At 40.6% G+C, this 27,862-nt stretch overlaps 2 protein-coding genes across 6 annotated transcripts in view; one reads left to right on the top strand and one right to left on the bottom strand.

Annotated features, from left to right (window-relative positions):
- The window catches only part of SUPT7L (SPT7 like, STAGA complex subunit gamma), a 46,479-nt gene that overhangs the window by 9,081 nt on the left and 9,536 nt on the right, over positions 1-27,862 (bottom strand). The window contains exon 1 of one of the 5 annotated variants that reach the window (XM_080685253.1): positions 1,982-2,190. The exons of 1 other annotated variant lie outside the window; for it this stretch is intronic. The gene's annotated coding sequence lies outside the window, so the exon portion shown is untranslated. Of the gene's footprint in view, positions 1-451; positions 1,290-1,981; positions 2,191-27,862 lie in introns of those variants that run through there. 3 more of the 5 variants (XM_080685250.1, XM_080685251.1, XM_080685252.1) reach the window with 3 other exon arrangements.
- On the top strand, positions 1,169-27,542 carry SLC4A1AP (solute carrier family 4 member 1 adaptor protein). Its single transcript, XM_080685248.1, has 14 exons — positions 1,169-2,048; positions 2,247-2,442; positions 4,021-4,143; positions 4,908-4,968; positions 5,314-5,453; positions 9,409-9,569; positions 10,388-10,457; positions 10,792-10,978; positions 14,192-14,303; positions 16,688-16,928; positions 21,858-21,944; positions 22,764-22,831; positions 24,832-24,901; positions 26,153-27,542. Exons 1-14 carry the CDS (start codon positions 1,242-1,244, stop codon positions 26,200-26,202), a joined length of 2,373 nt encoding a protein of 790 aa, XP_080541374.1. The 5' UTR covers positions 1,169-1,241; the 3' UTR covers positions 26,203-27,542.

The following is a 27,862-nucleotide window of genomic DNA, read 5'->3' as shown; positions in this document are numbered from 1 at the left end:
CTCATATGTTTCTTCAAGTTCAACAAACATTTATCAAATGCCAGGCATTATGGGAGGAAACAAAGACCAATGCAAAATCCCTGACCTGAGGTGAGGGAGAGAAACATAAAAAGAACATTTCAATATGAAAATATGTGATAAGTGCTGTTTTGGAGGCACAGACATGGTGCAGTGGAAGTCATAGGCGCTTCCTGGAGGAAAGGACCCTCTGAGTTCTAGCAATATCATACTACTCAGTTTCCTGAGAATGCCATGAATTCCCACATTTGACTCTTTAAGGAATTTCTCTGCCAGAAATTCCGTGACATCCCTGGTAGACTTGTACTCATTCTTGTATAGCTTAAGTCACCACCCTCCATAACCTCCCCTGTACATCTCCCTCCATTATATTCTCACAGCACGTTGCATGTTTGATCACAGCATTTATCCCTGGATTTAAACTGGTACTTACCTCAACTGATTTTATTTCCCATCTATCTCTCAAAACCATCATCTTAGTACAGTGTCAGGCTCACAGTAATATCTGGAATTTACTGAGTGCTTACTATGTGCCAGACTTGGCCTTTATTGTTTAATTCAACTTTCCCGACTAACCAATGAAGTAGATACTATTATTATCCCATTTTTCATATGTGGCAGCTGAGGCCCACTGTCTTGCCCACTGTCACAAATGGCCAAGGGGGAAAATCAAGCCGGGCTTCCGAGTCTGCACTCGGAACCGCTTCACTATGCTGCCTCAACAACTGGTTTTGCAAAGAATAAAAGGATGAACAAATTAATGAATGAAAGAAGTGAATACAAAGTCGCCCTTTTCCCTAACTTCACCGAAAGAAGTACGAAGAACAGGCACCAAGCCCAAGGAACGAATGCCCCGATGCCTCGGGAGCTCCTCGGCCGGCGCAGGCACAGATCGCAGGGTCCTGGAGTCGCCTGATGGCCGGGGCAGCCGGGAGACAAGGAGGCCTGGTCCCGGACGGAGGCCAGAAGGCGCCACCGTTCACTGGCGCGTCGTGGGAGCGCGGCTGGGCTGCGGATCGACTCCAGGGGCCCGCGGCTACGATTACTCCAGGCCCCGAAGGCTGGTTTACGGATTAGTGGTCCAGGGCTGCCGGAAGCGCTTCTCGTAACTGGGACCTAGGAAGTCTTTAGAACCCGATGTGCAACCTCTAAACACGTCCCCATCTGACAGCATCCCGACCGCCTTTTTTTTGCTTTCCTCCTATTTATGACCTTCCTGTCGAATGCACCTCTTCACGGCGCTCTCTTCACGCACCCGCACCTTCGCTGCCAAGAGCGGGCGCTGGGAGCTGGGGAGAGAGGGGCGTGGGGAGGAACGCAGGGACCGAGGGGTGAGGTTTCCCAGGAGCAGCTTTCGAGGCTGCATCCGATTAAGGATGGCTGACATCCCTTTGGCCGAGCCAACGGCTTCACAAGAACTCAATGGCGACTTCAAAAAGCCAGCCCTGCCGGTGCCCCCGGCGGTGCGGGGCAAGTTCCCGGCCGCCAATCCTTCAAACCCTGAGGAGGTGAAGGAGGGGTCCCCGGCACTGCCGGACCCAGATTCCGGGGAGCCCGACGTCCCTCCGGCTGGGCCGGAACGCGCCGAGACGGGGGGTCCAGCGGAGGAGAAGCCGCGGCCCGCTACAGCGGCTCCTGCTCCCGACGGCCCGGCCCGGGCCCCCCCTTACCAAGAGCCGCCGTGGGGCGGCCCGGTCACGGGCCCCTACAGCCTCGAGACCTTGAAGGGCGGCACGATCCTTGGCACCCGCAGCTTGAAAGGGACCCGTCGCTGCCTTTTCGGGAGGCTGCCTAGCTGCGACGTGTGCCTGGAGCACCCGTCCGTGTCTCGGTTCCACGCCGTGCTGCAGCACGGGGACGGCCCCGACGGACAGTCGGACGGCCACGGGCCCGGCTTCTACCTCTACGATCTGGGAAGCACTCACGGCACCTTTCTTAACAAAGCCCGCATCCCACCCCGCACCTATTGTCGGGTCCACGTCGGGCATGTTCTTCGCTTCGGCTGCAGCACCCGGCTCTTTCTCCTTCAGGTAAGTAGGAAAACCTAGGATGGAAATGTCTGGCGCGCAGCGGGCTGGGTTCCTGAGCTCCGGATTCCTCTCGTCGGTGATTGCGAAAGTGGAGGAAGCTGGCCCCTCTCCTCCAAACCTCACCACACATTGCCGTCTCTCTGAAAGGGACGTCAGCGATCCTGAACTCTAAAAGCATTCCTCCGCTTGGTTCATCAGGGACCAGAGGAAGACCAAGAGGCAGAGTCCGAGTTGACAGTCACGCAATTGAAGGAACTGCGCAAGAAGCAGCAAATGATGTTGGAGAAGAAGATGCTAGGAGAAGACTCAGATGAAGATGAGGAAATGGATACCACTGAAAGGAAGAGAAATACTGCTGGTCAAGATGATGAAATGGGCTGCACCTGGGGAATGGGTAAGACATTAAACTTGCTACTGAGGTTAATGTTTAAAAGTCATTACTGCCCTCAAACTTTTTTTATCAAGCAAGTTTTCATGACTCCGGAGATAGATAGGACAAATACAATTTTCACATGAGGTTACCAAAACCCAGAGAGATTCATTTACTTTTCTGAAGTATAACAATTGAATTATGGACACAATGGATTCCTTTTAATTTGTTTTACAAGTTCACTCCCTTGTTGGAAACTCTTCCTTAGCATACAATTAGTTTGGTATTTTTACCATTTAAAAGTATTTTTTCATTATTGACTTTGATTATCTCTGAAAGGGCTGGAACTACATTTAAAAGAATAAATGGAATATTATTCGAAATAGGATATTACCTTGAATATTTTGTGCGTTGTGCAAATATCCAGAAATGTGAAATATCTAATTAGAGAGAGCTGGTCCCTTTGCCAGAGGAGCTAGGAATGGGTATTCAGGAGCTAGGAATATGAAAATATAGAAAAGGCCTTAATATGTTGTTAGGAGGACAGGATAAATATGAAATTACTGTGGTAAATGCCAAACAAAATCTAGAAACCATGCTGGAGTAAGGGTTCAGAGAAGAGAGCAATCACTGGGGACTTAGCCCTGCACTGTCCGTGGTAGCCACTAGCCACATGTGGTTACTGGACACTATGTGGCTAGTCCAAATCATCATGTGCTGTAAATGTAAAAAACGAACTGGATATCAAAGACTTAGTATGAAAAAAGAATGCAAACTATCTCATTGATTATATTTTTACATTGTTTCTCTCTTTTTAAAAAATATACTTTCATTGTTCTCAGAGAGGAAGGGAAAGGGAGAGAGAGATAGAAACATCAATGATGAGACAGAATCATTGATTGGCTGCCTCCTGCATGCACCCTACTGGGGTCTGAGCCCACAGGCCAGGCATGTGCCCTGACCGGGAATGGAACCCGAGACCTCCTGGTTCCTAGGTCTATGCTCAACCACTGAGCCAAGCCAGTCGGGCTATGTCTCTTTTTTAATATGGCTACTAGAAATGTTAGATTTACACACATGGCTTTTATTATATTTCTGTTGGGCAGCACTGACTTAGATCGTTGGGAAGGTTTATAAGCGGAAGGGTTTTGAGCTGTGACTTGAAGAAAAGAAAAAGTAGCCCTTAGGAAGCTGAGCATTGAGAATGGTGTTCAGGGCAGGGTTTGATGATTTTAAGGGAATAATGAATAGACCAGTCTATTTGACAGATATGAGAAGTATTAGGAAATTATATTGGAGGCAAGTATGAGACCTGGAGCTTAGATTTTTTTTTTTTTTTTCATAGAAAATGTGGTAGGTAATTTTGCTTTTAAAACATAGTGATGGGGGCGGGGGAGAGGGTCACAAAAACAAGTTGTAACTTGTTACACAATTTAGAAAATCGGAAGATGTCAACCCTGGTGGTTTTTTTGTTTTTTTGACCCCCACCTCTTCTTTTCATCCCTGATAACTGTATCTTTATGAAGAAAGGATAGTGGGTGTCATTCAGATGGTCTCTTTTTTATATCTGATTGTTTTTTCTTTCTCTCCCATGTTCTGTAGGAGAAGATGCTGTAGAGGATGAGGCTGAAGAGAATCCCATTGTTTTAGAGTTTCAGCAGGAAAGGGAGGCCTTTTATATAAAGGATCCAAAAAAGGCTCTCCAAGGTTTTTTTGACCGAGAAGGTATGTAAACAGATTCTGACCCTCCTGGTAGAATGTGTCCATAGCAGAGTCGTTTTCTAGATCTTCAGGTATTTAGAAATGCCATATTTTATCTGTCTTCTTTGTTCAGTACTTGCCCTTGCGGTCAGTTGTGTCACATTTATTTTGAAAATAGTAAAGATCTTGTTAGTCTTTCTTAGCTTGGAAAAATGGAAGTTCCTTTTTTCTGACTTGCCTCATTCTTCTCAAAAGATCCTACATTTTGATGGCAGGAGATTGAGCCAACTTGTAAATTTTTTCTTTGTAATTCTTGGCATGGATTTTGATTTCATAGGATTTAAAAAATAATTCCACAGAGGATTGTTTCATTAGAGATTTGTTGAAGAACATCTAAGTGTGTGTATGCATAGATGTATATGTGTGTATATGAATTAGTTGCATTCTGCGCTTACTATTTATACTTCTAAAAACCAGGCAATTGTGACAATTTAACAACTAAGTCTCCAACTTATACAAAGAAGTGAAATCTACTATGTAGTGGACAAAGCTATGTATGGAGAGTTGATTGTTTTGATTTGAGTTTGCTTTTTTTCTGCCTCAAGCTCATCCTAACTTTATTATCAGATAATAGTCCCTAGGAATGAGGACTGAAATGCTTTGAAATTTAGTTTTCAGTGTAGTAGGGGAACTTGATATTCTTATTTAACTTTTGTTCTCTTTTCCCTTTGTATCAACTAGTAATTCTCAGATCCTGTTAAAATTGTCTTGTCTTTCTTCCTCCAAAGGAGAAGAATTAGAATATGAATTTGATGAGCAGGGACATAGCACCTGGCTCTGCAGGGTGAGGTATGTTCTCTTCTCATTAATGTCCATTTCTGGAAAGTGGCCAATTTCAGGTTTAATTTATGGTTATAGATAACAATTCAAAGAGTAACTTTAGTTTTAATTTTAGGCTATTCCTGATTTGGGATCTTGATAGTTTAGTAACACTTATATTATTGAGGTGTGGGGTGGGATGGGTAAGAGGTGGAGAGAAAAGATTCGAAATCTAACCTTGGTAAGACAAAACAAAATGAACCAAGAGTTTGAAAAGCCATCTTAAAAAACATGACTCTTACCATAAAATATGGATTATTTTGTGTGGGGATCGGAGCTTAGTGCTGTGCTATAATTTCCTCTAAACCAATGCAGATTACCTGTGGATGATTCAACTGGAAAACAGCTGGTGGCTGAGGCCATCCACTTAGGAAAGAAAAGAGAAGCAATGATCCAGTGCTCACTGGAAGCTTGTCGAATCCTTGATACTTTGGGATTGCTGCGGCAGGAGGCAGGTGAGTAGGAACACTTTTTTCTTAGTCAGTTAACTGCCACAATATTTTGAATTTAATTAAAAAAGGTCCGCTGCTTGCGTCTATAGATGCTTCTGGTGTGCAAATTGTTAAAAATAAAAAAAAAAGAAAGAAAGAGGGAAGGGAATTTTAACATAAAAGATAATAAAACCTTTTTTTAGGGGGAAAATGTAAATTGTACAGACTTCAATGAAGTGAGAAGAAAAAAATTCCCTATCTCGAAACCCTAAGGTAGCCTTTGTTTATGTTCTTTCAGACGTTTTCTCTGCATACAGATGTGTGTTTTGAACTAGATCCTTTAAAAAACAAACACCTGTACACAAATGCAGTTAAATATTTATACTCTTTTGTGATTTATTTTTTTAACATAAGAATGTATCATGGAAATTATCCACATCATTACATTGCTTATCTCATTTTAAAGTCTGGCACCTGGCCAAGTGGCTCAGTTGGTTGGAGCATCATCCTGGGCACCAAAAAGGTTGCGGGTTTGATCCCCAGTTGGGATGCATAAGAGAGGCAACTGATCGATGTTTCTCTCTGTCTCTATCTCTCCCTTCCTCTCTCTCTGGGGTTGGAATTTCTGTTTCTTGATTTTCATATGCTCAGATTTCTTGGCTTACTCCTTTGTTTTAGTGGGACATATCCTGTGATTTTGGCAGGTTAAAAAGCCGGTACCGCCGAAACCGGTTTGGCTCAGTGGATAGAGCGTCGGCCTGCGGACTGAAGGGTCCCGGGTTTGATTCCGGTCAAGGGCATGTACCTTGGTTGCGGGCACGTCCCCAGCGGGGGGTGTGCAGGAGGCAGCTGATCGATGTTTCTCTCTCATCGATGTTTCTAGCTCTCTATCCCTCTCCCTCTCTGTGAAAAATCAATAAAATATATTAAAAAAAAAAAAAAGCCGGTACCACAGTCGAGGGCATGGAGTCTTCAATGGATTTCACATCTTTTCATTTTTCTTGGCTTGCTCTCTTGTTTTGGTGGACATGCCCTAGTGCAGTGGTCGGCAAACTCATTAGTCAACAGAGCCAAATATCAACAGGACAACGATTGAAATTTCTTTTGAGAGCCAAATTTTTTAAACTTCTTCTAACGCCACTTCTTCAAAATAGACTCGCCCAGGCCGTGGTATTTTCTAGAAGAGCCACACTCAAGGGGGCCAAAGAGCCGCATGTGGCTCACGAGCCGCAGTTTGCCGACCACTGCCCTAGTGGATTCCTGAAAAAAGATATGTATCAAACCCTTCATTCTGAAAATATAATTATTCTAGCTTTACTCTTAGTTAATAGTTTGGTGAAAGAGTTTTCTAAGGAAAGGGGGTACTTTTAAATTTTAACATAAGGGAAGTAAGATGGTATAGAGTAGACAAAAAACTAATAGTTACCATAGTCCCCTGTTGATGGGCTTTATAGATTTTCAGTTAGAAATAATGATGCTTGATTTCTATAGTATAAATTCCTAGAAGTGGAATTGTTGGATCTATATATTTATTGATTTCAGAGAGGGAGAGAGAGATAGAAACATCAATGATGAGAGAGAATTATTGATTGGCTGCCTCCTGCACGCCGGCTACTGGGGATCAAGCCTGCAACACGAGCTTGTGCCCTTGACTGGAATCAAACCTGGGACCCTTCAGTCTGAAGGCCAATGCTCTATCCACTGAGCCAAACTGGCAAGGGCTGGATCAATATATTTTTAATGTTGAGAGATGTTGTAAGATTGAACATAAAAAAGGTTATATCAGTATACATTCCCAGTATACTGTTTGAGAGTCCATCTCCTCATACTCTTGCCAAATTGCTTATTAACCTTTTTTGTTGTTTGTTTTGTTATTAACCTTTTTTTCACCAACATTAAAACAAAATGACTTTATTCACGGGCCTGCTGTATTACATACAAAACTGTTTCTTCAAACTTTTTCTGGGTAATAGAATTATACTTTTTCTTTAATCCTTTTAAATGTACTGTAATGGTGAACATTTTTCACCCCATAAAACAATTTTACAACACCTTAAAATTTTTTTGGGGAGGGGCTCTTTTCTTAAAAATGTGTCTTTATTGTTGAAAGTATTACAGATGTCCCCTTTGTTTTTTTTCCCATTGATCCCCTTCCACCCTCCTCTCCCAGGCCTTCACCACACTATTGTCTGTGTCCCTGAGCTATGCGTATCTATATATATAAAAGCCCAGAGACTGGAATGGTGGAACGACTGGAACCACCGGTGGCTATGACACGCACTGCAGCAGTCAACCAGCCTGATCAGCTCCCTCACCCCCTGGCCAGACCGGCCCCCAATTGGCCCCCAACACCCCAATCAGGGGTAGGGCTGGCCAGCCAACCACCCATGGCATCTCCCCCCCGTTGGCCCGGCCCAATGGACCCCATCAGGGTGGGCTGGCCAGACCCCACCTGTGCATGAATTTGTGCACTGGGCTTCTAGTCAATAATAATAAAAGCATAATATGCTAATTGGATCGGATGTCCTTCCAGATGACCTTCCAGATGAAGCCAGGGCTGTGAGGGAAGCCTGGGTGCCGGCAGCCGGGGGAAGCAAGGCCTACTCTTGCACAGATTTTGTGCATTGGGCCCCTAGTATGCATATAAATTCCTTGGTTAATCTCTCCCCCCACCACAGCCTCACCCCTGCCTTCCCTCTGAAATTGGTCAATCTGTTCCATGCTTCTATGTCTCTGTATCCATTTTATTTATCAGTTTATTTTGTTCATTAGATTGTTATTAACTTTTTAATGCTTTTTTCTAGTCTAATAGGTGAGAAGTGGTATTTCATTGTTTTAATTTGTATTAAATTATTTTTAAAAAGTTTAACATCTTTTTAAATGTTTGTTGATCATTTGTATTTCTTTTAATATGAACTGCTTTTATTCTTTTTCAAATATTCTTTTGGATTATTGGCCTTTTCCTCATTTATCGCTTCCCTTTTTTACTCACTGATTTTTAATCTTTTTTTTTTAAATATATTTTTATTGATATTTTACAGAGAGGAAGGAAGAGGGATAGAGAGCTAGAAACATCGATGAGAGAGAAACATCGATCAGCTGCCTCCTGCACACCTCCCACTGGGGATGTGCCCGCAACCAAGGTACATGCCCTTGACCGGAATCGAACCTGGGACCTTTCAGTCCACAGGCCGACGCTCTATCCACTGAGCCAAACCGGTTTTTGGCCTCACTGATTTTTAAGAGCCTTTTGCTTATCAAATAAATTAGCCCTTTGTTTTAATTTTTTATTGTGGTAAGATATACATAGCATAAAATTGACCATTTTAAGCATTTTTAAGTGTAAAGTTCAGTGGCATTAAATATATCACATTGTTGTACAACCATCACTACTGTCCATCTCCAGAACTTTGTCATCATCCCATAGTGAATCTTTGTATCCATTAAACACTAACTTCCCTCTTGGCCTCTGGTAATCACTGTTCTACTTCCTGTCTCTATGAATTTGACTATTCTAGGTACCTGCTATAAGTGGAATCATGCAATATGTGTCTTTTGTGTCTGGTTTTATTTCACTTAGCATAGTGTCTCCCAGGTGTAGTCCTTTGTTTTCATATATAGTTTGCCATCTTGTTGAATCCTGTCTTTTAATTGATGGTGATATTTTTTTATTACGTTCTTTTAAAAAAATATATATTTTTATTAATTTCAGAGAGAAAGGGAGAGGGGGGAGAGAGAGAGATAGAAACATCAATGATGAGAGAGAATCATTGATCGGCTGCCACTGGGGTTCGAGCCCACAACCCGGGCATGTCCCCTTGACCAGAATCAAACCCGGGACCCTTCAGTCCACAGGCCAACACTCTATCCACTGAACCAAACCAGTTAGGGCAGACGGTGATATTTTAAGCTGCTTACCTACTTGCCTTCTTTCTTTTTCAAAACTTATTTTATTACCATTTATTTTATCTACCTCTAGTATCTCGGAAAAGGAAAGCAAAGAACTGGGAAGATGAAGACTTTTATGACAGTGATGATGACACATTTCTTGATAGGACTGGCCTGGTTGAGAAGAAACGGCTGAACCGAATGAAGAAGGCTGGGAAGATTGATGAGAAGCCAGAGACCTTTGAATCTTTGGCAAGTTTTACTAATAGAAGTAGCTGTGGTAGTTTAATATTTTAAATAAAATAATGTATTTAAGATTTTTTTATAAGTATAATTTTTAAAGCAGTAGCATTGAAATCTAGTACTGAAGTATAACTTTTGTGATCTGCAAATTTGATGGCAACAAACAACTAGTCTTATGCAAGTTGGGAAAAAGTTTGGCTTGCTGCTAGAGTCTCTATCCACCTCTAGGTGAATATTGGTCCGTTAGTGAACATTCTTTGGATATGATGTTACATTCCACCTTTACCCCCCACAAAGAAAAAAAAAAAAAGAAAGGAAAAAATTCCAAATTGGGACATTCTGAGGTGAAATTGACTTTAGGTTTCTGCCAGTCAAAAATCATGAAAGGAATTTTGAGGAGTATAGTTTGATAATAGTCTTTTATTTGTTGTTGTGGATGTTTAATAGTTTTAAGCAGGGTATCCTTCATGAAATTATCGTAAGGTGTTTTCACTATATTAAGTGGTATTCAGAGTTTAAAACATTACCAGCATCTATCCTTTTGATTTATTATTGAAAACAAATAGCTTGAGCTTTTTCTTTTGCGTAAAATAAAGTCTGTGTTCTATACATTTATTCTGTTTAATTCTGAGTTCTTTAATTCAGAAATTAATTCAGTTAGAATTAAATAAATGAAAGAAAAATGTTAACTCTATAAGGAACAGATTTAACCAGACTTTGAATTAATCTTCTTAAAACTTATAATAACAGTGAAAATAAGAGGAGGAAGCTACCCTATTTTGAAAGAAGAAAAACATTTGCTAACCCTGTTACTTTGGGCGTCACAGGTTGCAAAGTTGAATGATGCTGAAAGGGAACTCTCTGACATTTCTGAGAGACTGAAAGCCTCAAGCAAAGGTAAGGCAATGACTCAAACAAATACTTATTGAGTATCGACCATATGTAGTACACTATAGTAGGCACTGGGCTACATTGGTTAATAAGATAAACAGAATATGGAGCCTTTCTAAGGAGCTGGGAAGGACATTATACATTATTTGGTGTAAATTCTCTATTTAATAGATGAAGGGAATGAAGTAAGGTGATGTCCCACAGCCTCTCAGCTATAACCTGTTTCCTTATTCCTCATATCAATAATGTCCTTTTTGTCCAGCTCTATGCTAGTGACTTTGGCTGCATTTTAAAACATTTGCAACCATCTTTCTAACATGCATTATCCCTTTCCTGACAGCTCTATCAGAGTCAGCATCTCAGGACTCTTTAGATGCATTTATGTCGGAAATGAAATCAGGGAGTGCATTAGATGGTGTGTCCCGGAAGAAACTTCACCTGAGAACTTTTGAACTGAGGAAAGAACAACAAAGACTTAAAGGGTTGATAAAAATTGTAAAGCCAGCAGAGATTCCAGAACTAAAAAAGTAAGTCTTAGTTATACTTGGAGTTTTATTAATTTTTTTTCTTTGTAATCATTATTTATTTGTGTTTAAAATTTTTAAAATTATTTTTCAATTGCAGTTGACATGCAATATTATATTAGTTTCAGGTGTACAACATAGTGATTAGACATTCATATAAGTTACAAAGTGATCACCGTCATATATACTTGGAATTTTATTTATTTATTTATCTATCTATTTATTTATTTTTATTTTTTTATTTTATTTATTTTTTTAAATATATTTTATTGATATTTCACAGAGAGGAAGGGAGAGGGATAGAGAGCTAGAAACATCGATGAGAGAGAAACATCGATCAGCTGCCTCCTGCACACCTCCCACTGAGGATGTGCCCGCAACCAAGGTACATGCCCTTGACCGGAATCGAACCCGGGTCCTTTCAGTCCGCAGGCCGACGCTCTATCCACTGAGCCAAACCGGTTTCGGCTATTTATTTATTTTTAATATTTTATTGATTTCTTACAGAGAGGAAAGGGAGAGGATAGATAGTTAGAAACATCGATGAGAGAGAAACATCGATCAGCCGCCTCCTGCACACCTCCCACTGGGGATGTGCCTGCAACCCAGGTACATGCCCTTAACCAGAATCGGACCCGGGACCCTTCAGTCCGCAGGCCGACGCTCTATCCACTGAGCCAAACCGGTCAGGGCAATATACTTGGAATTTTAAATAAGCATGTTTGCATAGATAACATTGAATTATATTTTTATCTTTTTGGATAATTATTTTTGAATAGACATAGAATATAAGAAACACTTTAAAGCACAGAAGGCAGTCATTTCATAGAGTAACTAAAAACTCATTTCATTTGTGAACTATAGACTCCTACAGATTTTTAGAGAAAACTATTAATTCCTGTTTCATTGGAAGGCTCTGAATTTTATACTTCATCTTTTAGTGCAGGGTATACTTTTTAAAGAGCAACATGTGCAAAAGGCCCATTTCCCTAATGTGTAAAGACTAATGAATGATAAGGACACAACCATCCACCTGAGAGAAAAATGGGCAAAAGTTGTCAACTGACAGCCACTGAAAAAGAAATACAAATAGCTCTTAATTACATAAAAAGATGCTCAACCTCATTCATAAGAGAAATACAAATACTATAATGTAATACCATTCTATGATTTTAAAACCACAGGTGAATACAGACTATTTAAATTTTTTTTTCTAAATTAAATTTATTGGGGTGATATTGGTTAATAACATTACATAAGTTTCAAGTGTACAGTTCTATTACACATGATTTGTTTATTGCATAGTGTGCTCACACAGATAGTCATTTTAATGCCTGTATCTCTTATTCCTAAGAACCAGCTGACAACAGTTTAATAAAAATACTTTTTAAAAATGGGTAATTTCTTCCTTTAAAAGGGGAGAAAGCATAATTCCCTGAAGTTGATTCTATTGTGAACTGATTTTGGGGAGATTATTAGAAGACATTAACCCAAATCCATTTATCCATTTGCAGACATCCAGAAGATTTTTGAGTAATTTGTAAATAAGATTTCGAGACTTAATTTTCCCCAGAGTTGGCTAGTGTGTGTGTGTGTGTGTGTGTGTGTGTGTGTGTGTGTGTGTGTGTGTGAGAGAGAGAGAGAGAGAGAGAGAGAGAGATATCCAATCTTTTTTTTCTTCCTTTTATAGAATTGATTGGGGTGACACTGATTTCAGGTGCACAGTTGTGTATTTACAACACATAATCTGTACACTATATCATGTGTTCACCACCCCAAGTCAAGTCTCCATCCCAGTCTTTCAACTTGACAATATTTTTAAAAGATTTATTCTGTGTGGTCTCAACAAATATTGAAAATGTTGAGTAGGTTGTTTTAGAAATAAGCAACTTGTAGTGAACAGAAACCAGGTGGGCATCCCAAAAGTGGTATTGCTTAGATGGGTTCATTCACGTACAAAGGTAGTTAACTATAGAAAGTTTTTTTCCCCTTCAGGTCAGTGTTGTCCAGTCAACACCCCATAATCACATGTGATATTTAAATTACATAAGATTCAAATTTCAGTTTCTCAGTCACACTAGGCAATTTCATGTGCTCAAAAGGCACATGTAACTAGTGGCTACTGTATTGGACAGCACAGAAATAGAACATTCCCATCAATGCAGAAAATTCTGTATTGCTCAGTGCTGCTTGAGATTGTCAGTGTTTATTCAGGCCCTCACCACTGAGTACAAAACATGCACTTGAGGCTGGGTGCATTGCATGGGTGAGTATCTACATATTGAGAGGCACCTCTTTTAAAAAATATATATATATTCTTATTGATTTCAGAGAGGAAAGGAGAGGGAGGGAGAGAGAGATAGAAACATCAATGATGAGAGAGAATCATTGATCGGCTGCTTCCTGCATGCCCCACATTGGGGATTGAGCCTGCTGCCCTGGCATGTGCCCCAACCAGGAATCAAACCATGACCTCCTGGTGCATAGGTCCATGCTCAACCACTGAGCCATGCTGGCTGGGCTGCTATTCTTTTTTTTTTTTTTTTTTTTGTGGGGGGGTGCTCTATTTTTTTTACAATATCTTCATTTTGCCCTTCCTCAACTTGACCCTAGTGGGCTTAGCTTTTATGACGTTGTTAAGCCAATGAGAACATTGACAAACTCATCATTGTAGGGTCTCTTATTAGTTTTTGTCATTACTCACTACGTAAGATATCCTGCCACACACACACACACACACACACACACTCACACTCACACTCACACTCTCTTTTTTTCTTTTAAACAACTGTGCTCAGAGTTGTGTGGTTATAAGTGTGGACTCCAGGTAAGTAAGGTACTTTGAGTCCTGTTCAGATGTTGGTGAAATAGGGCTTTACACCATGGATCCATCTCCTGCCACTTAGTGGGGGTGGGATCATCTTACACATTGCCAGTGACCTTTGTACTGTAAGTATCATTTTATGAATATGAAATCATGTAGCATGTGTGTAAATTACTAGACTAAGGTAGGAGCCTGAGCCTCTTCTTGTCCTTAATAGCTCTGTATTTGACTATCTGTAGTGTCATTGTCCATTCACACTCTGCTGCCCTGAAGTCCTCTTTCATATGTGGAAATTTTTGATTTGCTAAGTGTTTCTTCGTCAGTGTCATTGTGTTTTAGATAAATTCTTGGCCTCACTGGAATAGATGTGTATAATTATTATTTCTTTCTAGGACTGAAAGTCACACTTTAGATGCTGAAAACAAAGCTAAAAAGCTTACATTGCCTCTCTTTGGTGCCATGAAAGGAGGAAGCAAATTCAAATTAAAAACTGGGACAGTAGGGGTAAGTTGTGGGTCAAGGTGTTAAGCTTCTAGCTTTTGAGTTATCTGAGCAAACTTTTCTCTTTTCTTTTCAAAACTCAAATGACTCATTTTATAGAATGAGTCATTTTTTTTTCATAGTAATGTGGAAAAGGGCTGTGAACTTGGTATGATCACATCTTTCCTGGGTCTTGGTTCTTGGATTTTTCTCTTCAGTTTAGGGTTATCAAGAACTAATGAAAAAACAAAAGAAAGAAAAAAGAAAAAGAAAAAAAGAATAAAAAAGGAATTTAAAAAAAGAAAAACAAACAAAAAGAATGAATTGATTTATGCCAATCAATTTGCATGTAACTGAATTATAAATTAGAATACCAGTGGACTAATTTGTGATGACTGTTACATTTAAGAAAGGGTCTCCTGCATTAAATGCTTCACTCCAGGCTCAATTAACACTTGTTAGTAGCATAGTCTATGCACCTGGCTCCCTGTCATGTGGTTTTTCCTTTATTTAATCCTTCCAAAACCTTGTGATGTGTGGGAATTATTACCTCTCACAGGTGAGGAAACCGGGTCAAAGAGATTACATATAAGATTACATCATCAGAACGTAATTGGACTGGCAGTCAAATTCAGGTCTTCTGTCTGTTGAGTTTGTGATCTTTCTGCAATTCTCTAATAGTTCACTCATGTATATTTTTGCTTTAGTTACATCCATCCTCGTTTGTAGTTTCAGCTTTTAAAAGGTTTTCATCAACCCAAAGAGCTACACCTTGTGTATTAGTGTGCTAGGGCTGCCATAACAAAATACCACAGCCTGGGCGGCTTAAACAACAGACATTATTTTATCACAATTCTGGAGGCCAGGAGTCTAAGATCAAGGTGCCAGCAGGGTTGGTTTCCTCTGAGGCCTCTTTCCTTGGCTTATAGAAGGCTGCCTTCTTGCTGCCTCTTTACATGTTCATCCCTCTGTGCATTTGCACTTCTCTTCTTATATTGGATTAGGGCTCCATCCTTATTTTTACTTAGTCACCTCTTTAAAGATCTCGTCTCCAAATATAGGTACATTCTGGGGTACTGGGGATTGGGACTTCAACATATGAATCTTGGGGTGGGGGGCGGGGTACCTAATTCAGCCAACAATTAGGGAAAACTGCCCTCTGGTGGCAGAGGTCTGAAGTCCTACCCATATGTTCTGAGTGAGTATGTGGTTTCCCAGTCTGAGATGGAAGCTTTTCTGTCTTGTGTGTATGAGGGGAGAGGTGGGGTGGGGTGGGAAGGGGTTGGGGGAGGATACTTATGCTGTAGTTGGAAGAAAAACTCTTGACTAAAAAGCTCTCCTTAGATGATTACTGAAATAAATCCTATGTTTAAAACATGATATACCCAACATATACTTTGGTACCTTCTCTCTATTCCTTAAGCTGTGATCTACTTTTTCTAATAATTTTATTTAAAGTTCTTTCCCTGACCTGGTGGCTCAGTTGGTTGGAGTGTTGTCCCATACACCAAAAGGTTGTAGCAGTTCAATTCCTGGTCAGGACACATACCTAGTTTGTGGTTTTGATCCCTCGTTGGAGCACATACAGGAGGCAATTGATTGATGTTTTTCTCTCACATCAGTGTTTCTCTCTTTTCCCCTTTCTCTCTCTTTCTCAAAAACAACAACAACACAAAAACAACAATAACAACACAAAACTATATATATATATATATATATATATATATATATATATATATATATATATATGTTAGAATAGTTGGCCTTATTCTTCAAGAAATACCTTCCTCGGGACCTATTTTACTTACTTACATGTCTTATTTCCTTGAAATTGTGTTAGATCTAAGATGAAAAGATTGTGCAAATGATTTATTTCTTAGAAATGTGTGTTTGATTTACTCCCTAGAAGGTTTTGTAATGAATTAAGATCCTTTAACATCATAAGTGGGTAACAGGACAGAATTCCTGTAGCTGATACTCACCTGGAATAAATGCTTTAGTTCCTTACATGCTGTTTCCAGTACTTAATATTCTTTTTTTTTTTTTTTAATTTTAAGCATAATTTTCTTTTTTTAAAAATTTCTTTATTGATTAACGTATTACATATGTGTCCTTATTCCCCTATTACCCCACCCCCCATTTATGCCCCCACCCCCCTGTTGTCTGAGTACTTAATATTCTTCATATTTGAACTTAATATGCTTTGACCTAGAAACTAACAAAAATACTCATTAAGGGTCCATAGATGGATAAAATTTCAGGTGAAAGTCCTACTTCCATCAAACTTCTGCAGGGCTTATCAGCATATTGAGATTAGACATTCTACACATTTAGCTTAACTCTCTGAAGAGATTTGTTTCTTTCTCATTATGTAGAACAACTTGCTCAGGGTTTTGCTTCCCTTACAGAAGTTACCCCCCAAGCGTCCTGAACTCCCTCCAGCTCTAATGAGAATGAAGGATGAGCCTGAAGTGGAAGAGGAGGAGGAAGAAGAGGAAGAGGAAGAAGAGAAAGAAAAGGACGATCAGGAAAAGAACAAAGTGGAGGCTGGAAGCAGCAGGCTACAGCAGGAGAGAGGGCCAGAAGAAGCAGTGCAGGAGATGAGTCCTCCCATTGATCTCACATGTTCTAAAGAAACAAAACAGCATGGTAAGGTATTTCTTTATATAATGCATTTGCATTAATTGTGGGTAGCTTTGAAAAAGCAGAGCTAATTCTTGCCTGTGCACTTTTTGACTTTGAAATACTTTGCGATATGTGATACAACTGATTCTGTAAACATGCTTTCTTTAACTGCCAGTCATTTTTTATCCTCATTGCAAAATAAGGGCAGGTATTTTGAGTCTGTTCAATTATGGATAATTGAAAGGTAAAGAATCTGAAACTCCAGCTACTGTGGTCAATCCTGAGCTGTTGCCACTATATGATTGGAGAGCAGTGGAATATGGTAGATAGTGAGTCTGGTGAGGTGGTCTCAAGATAAGCCGCTGCTTACTCATTTATCACCCATCCTAAAGCAGATGCTAAACATAATTATACCCACTGGACATACTTCTCAGGAAGCATCATGACATTCATTTTTTTGTCCATGGTGCCTAGTAGAGAACCTGGTGTATAGTATTTACCCACCACAGCAAAGATTTGATGAAAAAGGGAATTGATTGGTTTTTAAAAGTATTTTCTTCAGTTATAAAAGGCATTTATGCTCATTTAGAAACTGAATCATACATAAAAGGCCAAAGAAGAAAATAGAAATCGCCCATGATCCCATCCCGAAAGTTGATTGTTTATCTTTTTAGTATCTTCTTATCCCTGGTCATCTGCAGGGGTTATTTTCCTACTGGTTGGCCAAACTGCTTAGCAAGATTAAGTCTGCACAGAAAATAGGGAGCAAGAGGAAAAAAAACAAGAACTGGCATTAAATGTGTGTGAGAATGTGTGAATGTCTTGTCTGCATAAAACACAGACATGGTATGTAGACCTTCTCTTGAATCACCTTCAGTTGTTTAAAATATTACCATGTTGGGAGAAACCAAGATGGCGGCATAGGTAAACACCTGTACTGCTGCCTCACACGACAATTTCAAAACTACAACTAAAAGACAAAACGGACATCATCCAGAACCACAGGAAGTCTGGCTGAGTGGAAATTCTACAACTAGAAGGAAAGAGAAAAGCACACTGAGACTCACAGGAGCTGCGGAAGGCAGAGGTATGGAGGCGCGCGCGCGGAGAGGGCTGGCAACTGAGTACGCGGCTGGCTTTCTCAATCGGGAGGGAGACAAAAGCTCCCGACTGCTCTGAACTCCAGTTTATTGTGGAGCGAACGTGAGTGAACGACCACTGGAGTACAGACCAAATTAAAATTTAGGGAGCCTTTAATAGCCGGCCGGCGACTGCTCTCCACGCAGGGAGTCCAGAGAGCAGCTGCAACCCTTTGTGCGGGACCACTTTTAAGCACTTTAACCACATCCTGTTTTTGCAGAACAAGTAACCCAAGACAAAACAGTTTTTCCTAAGCAACGTCAGGATCATGCCATTGACGACCATGTTATTTACAGGGTCATCCTGTTCTTCAGAAAGCTGACAGTGTTCTATGAAAGAAGGCTTACATGCTGGGAAGGGGCCATGAGACCGTATCTCAAGGCATGGCCTGGTGTCAGCACTGACAACTCTATCTGGGGCATAGTCCATGGTCTCTCTGGAATGGGCAAAAATTCCCACTCTCCAACACAGTTCCAGGCAAGACTCTGGGGACCCAGACTCATACGGGGAGAAACTGGACTGTCTGGCAGTGGGTGAAACTCGAGGGCGGCTTTCTCTCAGAGGTGCTTGCAGCGATTACTGTGGGACACTGAGACCCAGGGGCCTCTTAGGGCAGGGCTGATGGGAAGCCATTGCGGTTTGCTCCACCCTGAGATCCCACCCCACGAAGCCATTGCTGCTTGTTCCGCCCTGAGACTCCGCCCCATCCAAGCTGAGCGCAGAGGCTTTTGCATATGAATGGCCTGGTCTTTTGAATTCTAAACTTACCTAACAAACTGCAGCTGAGTCAGTGAGACCCAGAACATCCAAAAGAAGGCCCAAGGCCCCACAGCAGCTTGCATTGCTTCACAGCTGGGCCTCATCTGGGCACCTCCAAAACCCAAACAAAGAAGAGGAATCTGCAGATCTCTCCGTAGCTCCTGCTGGGTGGCCTCAGGCAGAGGCTAAATTAGCACCACCTTGGAGATCCAAGAGCCAGTGTACCAAGGGGTCAGTGTGGGACCATCCAGATGACAACTCCTCAGATCCATAAGGGACACACTCGGGGCAGACTCAGTGAGCACCAAAGCCCCACGGAAGCAAGTCTTGTCTCATAAGGGTGTCTCCAGCTCAGAAGTTCTCCCAGCATAGACACAGCTGATCACTGGGAGGTCAATTCCTCCCAGTGATACCAACAACAGTCAAGTCTTAACTACAACAAGACTGTGCACACAGCCCACAAAGGGATGCACCAAGAATGTCCACCTCATGTAACTGGGGAGGCTGAGCCACTGGGCCCTATAGGACACCTAGCACACAAAGCCACTCTGTCAACTCAGGGAAGCAGCCAAAATGTGGAGACAAAGAAACAGATCACAAATGAAAAAAATGGAGGAAAGCAAACAACTGGATATAGAGTTCAAAACCACGGTTGTAAGGTTTTTCAAGAATTTTCTAGAAAAGGCCGATAAATTTAGTGAGACCTCGAGGATATGAAAAAGGACCAACTAGAAATTAAGCATACACTGACTGAAATAAAAAATAATATAGAGATCCAACAGCAGACTAGAGGATCGCAAGAATCAAGTCAAAGATTTGAAATACAAAGAAGCAAAAAACACCCAACTGGAAAAGCAAAAAGCAAAAAGAATCCAAAAATATGAAGATAGTGTAAGGAGCCTCTGGGACAACTTCAAGTGTACCAACATCCGAATTATGGGGGTGCCAGAAGAAGAGAGAGAGCAAGATACTCAAAACCTATTTGATGAAATAATGACCGAAAACTTCCCCCACCTGGTGAAAGAAATAGACTTACAAGTCCAGGAAGCGCACAGAACCCCAAACAAAAGGAATCCAAAGAGGACCACACCAAGACACATCATAATTAAAATGCCAAGAGCAAAAGACAAAGAGAGAACATTAAAAGCAGCGAGAGAGCCCTAACTGGTTTGGCCAGTGGATAGAGCTTCAGCCTGCCGATTGAAGGGTCCCAGGTTCAATTCCAGTCAAGGGCATGTACCTTGGTTGCGGGCACATCCCCAGTGGGAGGTGTGCAGGAGGCAGCTGATCGATGTTTCTCTCTCATCGATGTTTCTAGCTCTCTATCCCTCTCCCTTCCTCTCTGTAAAAAATCAATAAAATATATTTTTAAAAAAATAAAAATAAAAGCAGCAAGAGAAAAACAGTTAGCTACCTACAATGGAGCACCCATACGATTGTCAGCTGATTTCTCAACAGAAACTATGCAGGCCAGACGGGAGTGGCAAGAAATATTCAAAGTGATGAATGGCAAGAACCTACAACCAAGATTACCCAGCAAAGCTATCATTCAGAATTGAAGGTCAGATAAAGAGCTTCACAGATAAAAAAAAGCTAAAGGAGTTCATCACTGCCAAACCAGCATTATATGAAATGCTGAAAGGTATTCTTTAAGAAGAGGAAGAAGAAGAAAAAGGTAAAGATAAAAATTATGAACAAATACATATCTATCAACAAGTGAATCTAAAAATCAAGTGAATAAAAAATCTGATGAACAGAATAAACTGGTGAATATAATAGAACCAAGGGCATAGAAAGGGAGTGGACTGACAATTCTCGTGGGGAAAGGGGTGTGGGAGGTGTGGGAAGAGACTGGACAAAAATCGTATACCTTTGAATGAGGACAGTGGGGGGTGGGTAAGGGCAGAGGGTGGGGAGGGAACTGGGTGGAGGGGAGCTATGGGGGGAAAAAAGAGAAACAATTGTAATAATTTGAACAATAAAGATTTATTTTTAAAAATTACCATGTCCTTCTCTGAAAGGAGTAAATATTTTTTTTAAATTATTTAGTTATTGGCAAAATGCTTAGCTTTTTCAAAAATGGTTCTTATATTTTTATTTTATTTATTTTAATATGTTTTATTGATTTTAGAGAAGAAAGCAGAGGGAGAGAGAGATAGAAACATCAATGATGAGAGAGAACCATTGATTGGCTGCCTCCTGCACGCCCCCTACTGTGGTCCAAGCCCGCAACCCAGGAATGTACCCTTGGCTGGAATCAAACCTGGGACCCTTCAATCTGCAGGCTGATGCTCTATCCATTGAGCCAAACTAGCTAGGGCTATATTTACTTTTTATAACTCTGGTCTTTGAGCTATACAGCAGGAAGGGGAGAAGTTAGTATTGTACTTTTTTATTTTTTTTGTTTTGTCTAAGGGACCAAAGCAAACATGTGTATGTAAAAATAGCAAACTTTAAATTTGGTTTATAAGATACATTAATTAGTAAATCTGTAGCTGATTAGAATTTCTTTAGGCCTTTTTGTTTGTTTAACAACATTGGGATCATATTGTACATGCTATTTTATAACCTATGTTTTAAAATATTCTTTAAAAATATGGTTTAATAAGGGACATAGTGGTCCATTACATGCATGTGCCGTAACTTATTTAATCAACTCCCTGTTGTTAGGTAAGTTATCTGTTAATTTTGGCTATTTTAAATATATTTGTATATAATAAAATCCTAGTGCTAATCTCTGATTATTTTCTTTGAATATGTTCCTGGAAGTAGAATTTCTAGGATATGTATATTTCAAGGAATATGTAAATTTTTAAGGCTTTGGTAAGTATTGCTAAGTTTTATCTTAGAAGTGGCCAGTTTTTAAAGGGGAGAATTGGTGATTCTATGTTAGACATCTGGAGGCACATTTATTGAAAACTTAATTTTAGTTGAAGGTAATGATAGTAAAACTGGATGATTGCGTATTTATTTAGCTTTCCTTCTGTTTTTGTTTTCCTGTTCACCCACCAGGAATTAAGTAATAACAATATGCTTTGGTTCTGCGTTTTATAGAAAACAGGTCTCAACTCAGCCAAGTGGAACAGAATAAAGATGATCAAGACATTAGTGAAACAGCTGCATCACGTGAGGAACCCTCAGGCAAGTAGCACAGCCGACTCCATTGTTGCTCTTCACACAGGCAGCCAATGGATGTCCCAGAGGAGGGGTGGCAGCTGACCTGAGGCAGCACAGAAAATGAGAATTGGAATATATGAGAGGTTTATGTTTGATGCCATCCCATTTGCCTTTCTTTATTCCTCTGGCCATGCAAAGCCCTCCACAATTTTACATTTCCTCGAATTGAATATGTGCCTATCATGGGAGTGATTCCAAAACTTTTAAAAGAAATTGGTTGAAAGTTCGGACTAGTCCAGTGGTCGGCAAACTCATTAGTCAACAGAGCCAAATATCAACAGTACAACGATTGAAATTTCTTTTGAGAGCCAAATTTTTTAAACTTAAACTTCTTCTAACACCCCTTCTTCAAAATAGACTCGCCCAGGCCGTGGTATTTTGTGGAAGAGCCACACTCAAGGGGCCAAAGAGCCGCATGTGGCTCGCGAGCCACAGTTTGCCGACCACTGGCCTAGTCAAAGGACTTTTTTCTGGTTTTCTACTGCTTTTAACTGTAATGGTTAAACTGTGGTAAGTAAAGTCAGCTCCATTTTCCTTCACCTATTCAAATGGAGTGATTATATTCAAGTTTGTAGAATAGCTTTAGGATTTGAAAACTAGGGTTATTAGTGAAGGGGAAATTATCTTAATATATAGTCTTTACAATAGTAGAAGGACTTTTTGAAAATTCGATTGTTACATGTTTTCTTCAATAAATATAATGCTCTCTTGGAAAGAATGTTTTTTCTATTTTATTTATTTTGAAATAGCTATTGCCTCTTTTTTTTCTTTTCCTTAAACTAGTATCAAAGAATGAATATGGGAAAAACAGAGATGAATTGAAGAAAAAGAAAGCTCCTGATCCAGGCAAAGTAAGTACTTTAGTCATAATCTTCACTTCTCTGGAAGTAAAAATGAACCTCCTTGTCGTGGATCACGTCCAGACGAATGAATCTTTAGGGACTGTCTTAGCAGAGCTCCCAACTGCCTTATATCCCCTCTTCTAGAAGCCTGGGCTCTATTCTTATTTTTGAGCATTTACTTTTTGAATTCTCTATTCTTATCGCCATCTACCGTGCTCCTTAGAACTGCTCACATACTTCTTTTATTAATTTGTGAATCTTCATATCCTAGTATGCCATACAAAGTCACTTGAGTGATATATTCTTATATTTCTCCTTTTATTACACAGAAGGTAGGATGTAATGTACTGCATTCTACATCTTGTGTTTTTTTTTTTTTCTTTGTTGTTAATCCTCACCCGAGGATATTGTTTCCATTGCTTTTCAGAGAGAGTGGAAAGGAGGGAGGGATGGAGAGAGAGAGGAGAGAGAAACATTGATGTGAGAGAGACCCATCACTCGGTTGCCTCTTGCACGCACCCCAACTGGGGATTGAACCTGCAATCCAAGTACGTGCCTCTGACCGGGAATCGAACCTGCAACCCTTTGGTGCGTGGGCCAACACTCTAACCATTGAGAACACCGGCCAGGGCTACATCTTGTTTATTTTTTAACCTATTGTGGAAATCATTGTTTATGAACACACCAAGAGCTTCCTACTGTATGAATCTGCTCTATTTAACCAGCCCCCAGTAGACAGGCACTTGTGGTGTTTCCAGTCTTTTATTACAACAGAGCTGTAAATAACCTTGTATATACATAATTTTGCATGGATACAGTGAGTTCTCAGAAATGAGAGTGCTAGGTTGTGTGGGGAGGTCCTTAAGACCACCCTCAGGCTAGGTAATCCACAAGAGGCCTCACAGGACTCGGCATGTGGTTGTACTCACAGCTGTGATTTACTGCAGCAAAAGTATATACCAAGCTAGTCAGCAAAGGGAAAGGCACATGGGGTGAAGTCTGGGGCACAAAATTCCTAAGGTCCTTTTCCAGTGGCGTCACACAGGCTGTGTTTAAGTCCCGACAACCAGTTGTGACAATTTGGGAAATGTTGCTAACCAGGAAACCTCATTAAAGACTCAGTATCCAGGGTTTTTATTAAGGACTGAGATCACATAGGCTCACCCCATGACTGGCATGTGCCCAAATTCCATTCTCCCAGAAGAAAAGCAAGTGTTCAGCATCAATCACATTGTTTTTACTTACAGTTTAGGCACAGTGAGCCACTCTTACAGTTAGGATAGTAGGAACTTCCTGATATCCAAGTTCCCAGATGCCAGCTAAGACCAACTTGCAAACGGGTCTTTCAAAGGATAACCATCAAGTCAGCTATGCTAATTTGTTCCTGCACTTAGATCAAAAGGCAAATGCCGAATTTTCCTCTACAGGAAAGAGCTCAGACCTGTTTTAACTGCCCCTTTTAAAAACATCACTACACTCTCTCTGGCTGAAATCAGCTTGTTGAGGCTTTATAGGGAAAAAATAATCAAGGTTCAGAGAGAGAATGCTCCCCATTTTTTGATCACTTATGTCAAGATCATTAATAGGAACTGTTCTTTCTTTGTTGTTGTTTTTTAAATAGATTTTTATTGATTTCAGAGAGGAAGGGAGAGGGAGAGATAGATAGAAACTTCAATGAAGAGAGAGAATCATTGATTAGCTGCCTCCTGCATGTCCTATGTGGGGATTGAGCCTGCAACCTGGGCATGTGCCCTGACCTGGAATTGAACAGTGACCTCCTGGTTCATAGATCGATGCTCAACCACTGAGCCACTCCGGCTGGCTGTTCGCTCTTAAAAAAAAAATGTTTTTATTGGTTTTAGAGAGAGAGAACGGGAGAGTGAGAGAGAAACCTAACATACAACCTGGGCACGTTCTGACAGGCATGGGACAATAATTCTTAGAGTTAAAAAAATTTTTTTAAAGAGTTAAATTTTTTTTAAATAAAATAACCTATCTTTTCTTTCCAGCTTCCACCAACACTTTCCTCCAAATATCCAGAAGATGACCCAGACTACTGTGTGTGGGTCCCACCTGAAGGTAGATTGTTTTTACTTTTCTTTTCCTCTAAGATTTAGTTAGTATATTTATGAATATGTAATATATAGGGCTGGGCAAAAGTAGGTTTACAATTGTGATACAAATAAATAATACAATATTTAATAAATAATAACACAAGAATAAAATAAGAATATTCGCCTTTTTTCTCAAGTAGGATATCATAGAAATAAGTTTATCTTTTTAATCAACCCTTTCTTTTCACACTATACAAATTTTTTATTAGAAAACGTTGTTGAGATGTTTTCCAAATAAGGCAGAAAGGGGTGTTATCTGGGGTTTCCTACAATAAAATATTTTCTAATAACCTCACTTTGAATGCTTATTCATATAAATGTTTTTCTTATTCCAGATAAGTCAAACAATGTAACTCACAAAATGGGAAGCATATTCTGTGCCTTGCTCTTTTGCACTTATCACTATATAGAGACCCTTCCATGGTTGATGATAGGGGTGTGTGTGTGTATGGTTGCTTAATTCTCTTTTATGGTATGGATAGACCTTTATTTATTTAATGAATGTTTGCTGTGTTTCCATTCTTTTGCCATTACAAACAACTCTGCAATAAGTAACCTCTAACATATGTAATTTTACAAGTGCAGAGTTACATGTGTAGAAAAATATTCATAAAAATTACATGCTGGATCAGAGGCTATGAACATTTTATTTATTTTTTATTGATTTCAGAGAGAAGGGAGAGGGAGAGAGAGATAGAAGCATCAATGATAAGAGAGAATCATTGATCGGCTGCCTCCTGCACACCCCCTACTGGGGATCGAGCCCGCAACCCTGACATGTGCCCTTGACCCGAATCGAACCCGGGATCCTTCAGTCTGCAGGCTGACGCTCTATCCACCTAGGGCTAAAGATATTATAAATCACATTCTATAGACATTGTGGCCATTTGCATTCAGACATATATCCTTAAGGCAATATAGAAGATTCTTGTTTCCCCATATGCTCATCACAGGTTGCTTTTTCTGTGGATTGGGTTTCTAATATATTAGTAATTAATAGAAATTCATCTTTGCTCTTTTGTCTGCTAACGTTAGGGTAAAAGTGAAAAGAGGACCATATTTTGAAATTGTATGCCAAAAGTCAAATGTCTTTGGCAAAAGAAACCTTTATGTGTTTTGTGTTTTACTTTTTGGTCCACTGATGTCTTTTCTTTTCCCTCCAGACCTTGGAAAATTGAATGTCTTTCTTTCTTTCTTTTTTTATACCTTGATGTAGGTCAAAGTGGAGATGGCAGGACCCATCTTAATGACAAGTATGGCTATTAATTGCTTCAGAATCCTAAAGGAAGACCTTGTGGACCATGTGATATGGGATGTTTAGGATAACATATCAAGTTGAATATCCAGAGAAGGCGTTCAGATGATCATTTGTGAAATCTGGTGATTGGCCTTCTCTCCTATACTGTTGGCTTCCTAAATTTATGTACCCATCTGATTTTCTTGAATTTGATATTTATGTTTTAAAATGTTTGTGTATGTATGTAAAAAGGAACCATATATTTTGACACTTAGTAAAGTAAGAGACATGACTATGTTAAAGTGAGAAGGTGAAGATGGCTCATGTTTGTTTAAGGCCACATGTCTTTCATTAAGCTTTAGGGACTGTGCTTTTCCCGAGCGGTAGGGTGCTCTGGCCATTAGACCCCAGGATTCACTGATGTTGCCTCCTCAAAGAGTGTTGAAATATGAGGTCATGCATAGATGTGACCCTGGGGGTCCCTGTCATTCTGGGAACTGAAAAATAGATGCACATGGGGGTTTCTTACTCCCTCCCACTGTAATCCTCCTGCCAGGTTTGAGAACAGACCTGACTTACCAGCACCCGGTTCAGGACCACAGCATACCTCATGCACAGTCCTGATAAAAACTCAGCCCTCTGAATGTCCTGGACTCTGACCAATGCGATTAGTTACTCCTCCAATGGAAAGGTACAAATAAGGTCACAGAATGAAAAGCTGGATGTGTCTTGCCCAGGGTGGGGCTTCTCACCTCTGTGGAGAGAGGACTAGAAGTTCTTTCTCTCTGGAAGCATGAAGAAATGCAAGAGGCTGCCTTATCTCACCGCACCACCACCCCCATCCCCATCATTAATGCCTCACTTCTACAGGAAAGGAAAGCCTAAGCGTGGAAGCAGGTAGAGAGCTTGTGGGCTGGGCTGAGGCAGATATACTGAGCAGGCAGATATGCTGAGCAGGCAGGAGAAAGGCTGTGGCTCAGCAAGAGCGGGCAAGGACGATGCTTTCCTCGTGGATCAGACCGTGTGCATGAGGTAGGCAAGATGCATAAGAAGAAGCTTTAGTTACCCTGATAGATGTGAGAAGTATGGTCTGCTAGGAGTGGTCTTTCATTTCTCAAAAAACCAACATCACCCATCCAACGTGGCTCAGTGGTTGAGCATCAACCTGTGAACCAGGAGGTCACAGTTTGACTCCTGGTCAGGGCACATGCCTGAGTTGTGGGCTCAATCCCCAGCCCTGGTCGGGGGGCATGTGGGAGGCAACCAATTGATGTATCTCTCTCACATCAATGTTTATCTCTGACTTTCCCCCTCCCTTCTACTCTCTCTAAAATAATCAATGGAAAAATATCCTCAGGTGACGATTAACAAAAAAAAAAAAAAAAAAAAAATGCTTGCTGAGTGCCTGCTATAAATATTTTCTCTGGAATTGTCCTAATCTAGGATAGGAAGTATGAAGCTGCACCATGTCCTGGTAGCCCAAGCCTTTACGCATTACTAACTTCACTGGAGTAGCTCTTTTGGGAAATGTGACACCATTCCTAACAACTTATGAAACCGTTAGTCACAGGCTGGGGATCTGTTGCTTTACCATTGACATACTGCCACCTCCCGGATAGGGTGTGACAAGTGACCAGCAGCTGTGGCTGGTTCCTGAGAGAGGGAGCCAGAGGGAAGCCTGCCAGTCCT

The sequence above is a fragment of the Plecotus auritus genome (genome assembly GCF_963455305.1).
Source record: "Plecotus auritus genome assembly, chromosome: 8".
Taxonomy (NCBI): Eukaryota; Metazoa; Chordata; class Mammalia; order Chiroptera; family Vespertilionidae; genus Plecotus; species Plecotus auritus.
The sequence above is the reverse complement of the archived record's forward strand: the minus strand, read 5'-3'. Positions and strand labels throughout refer to the sequence as shown.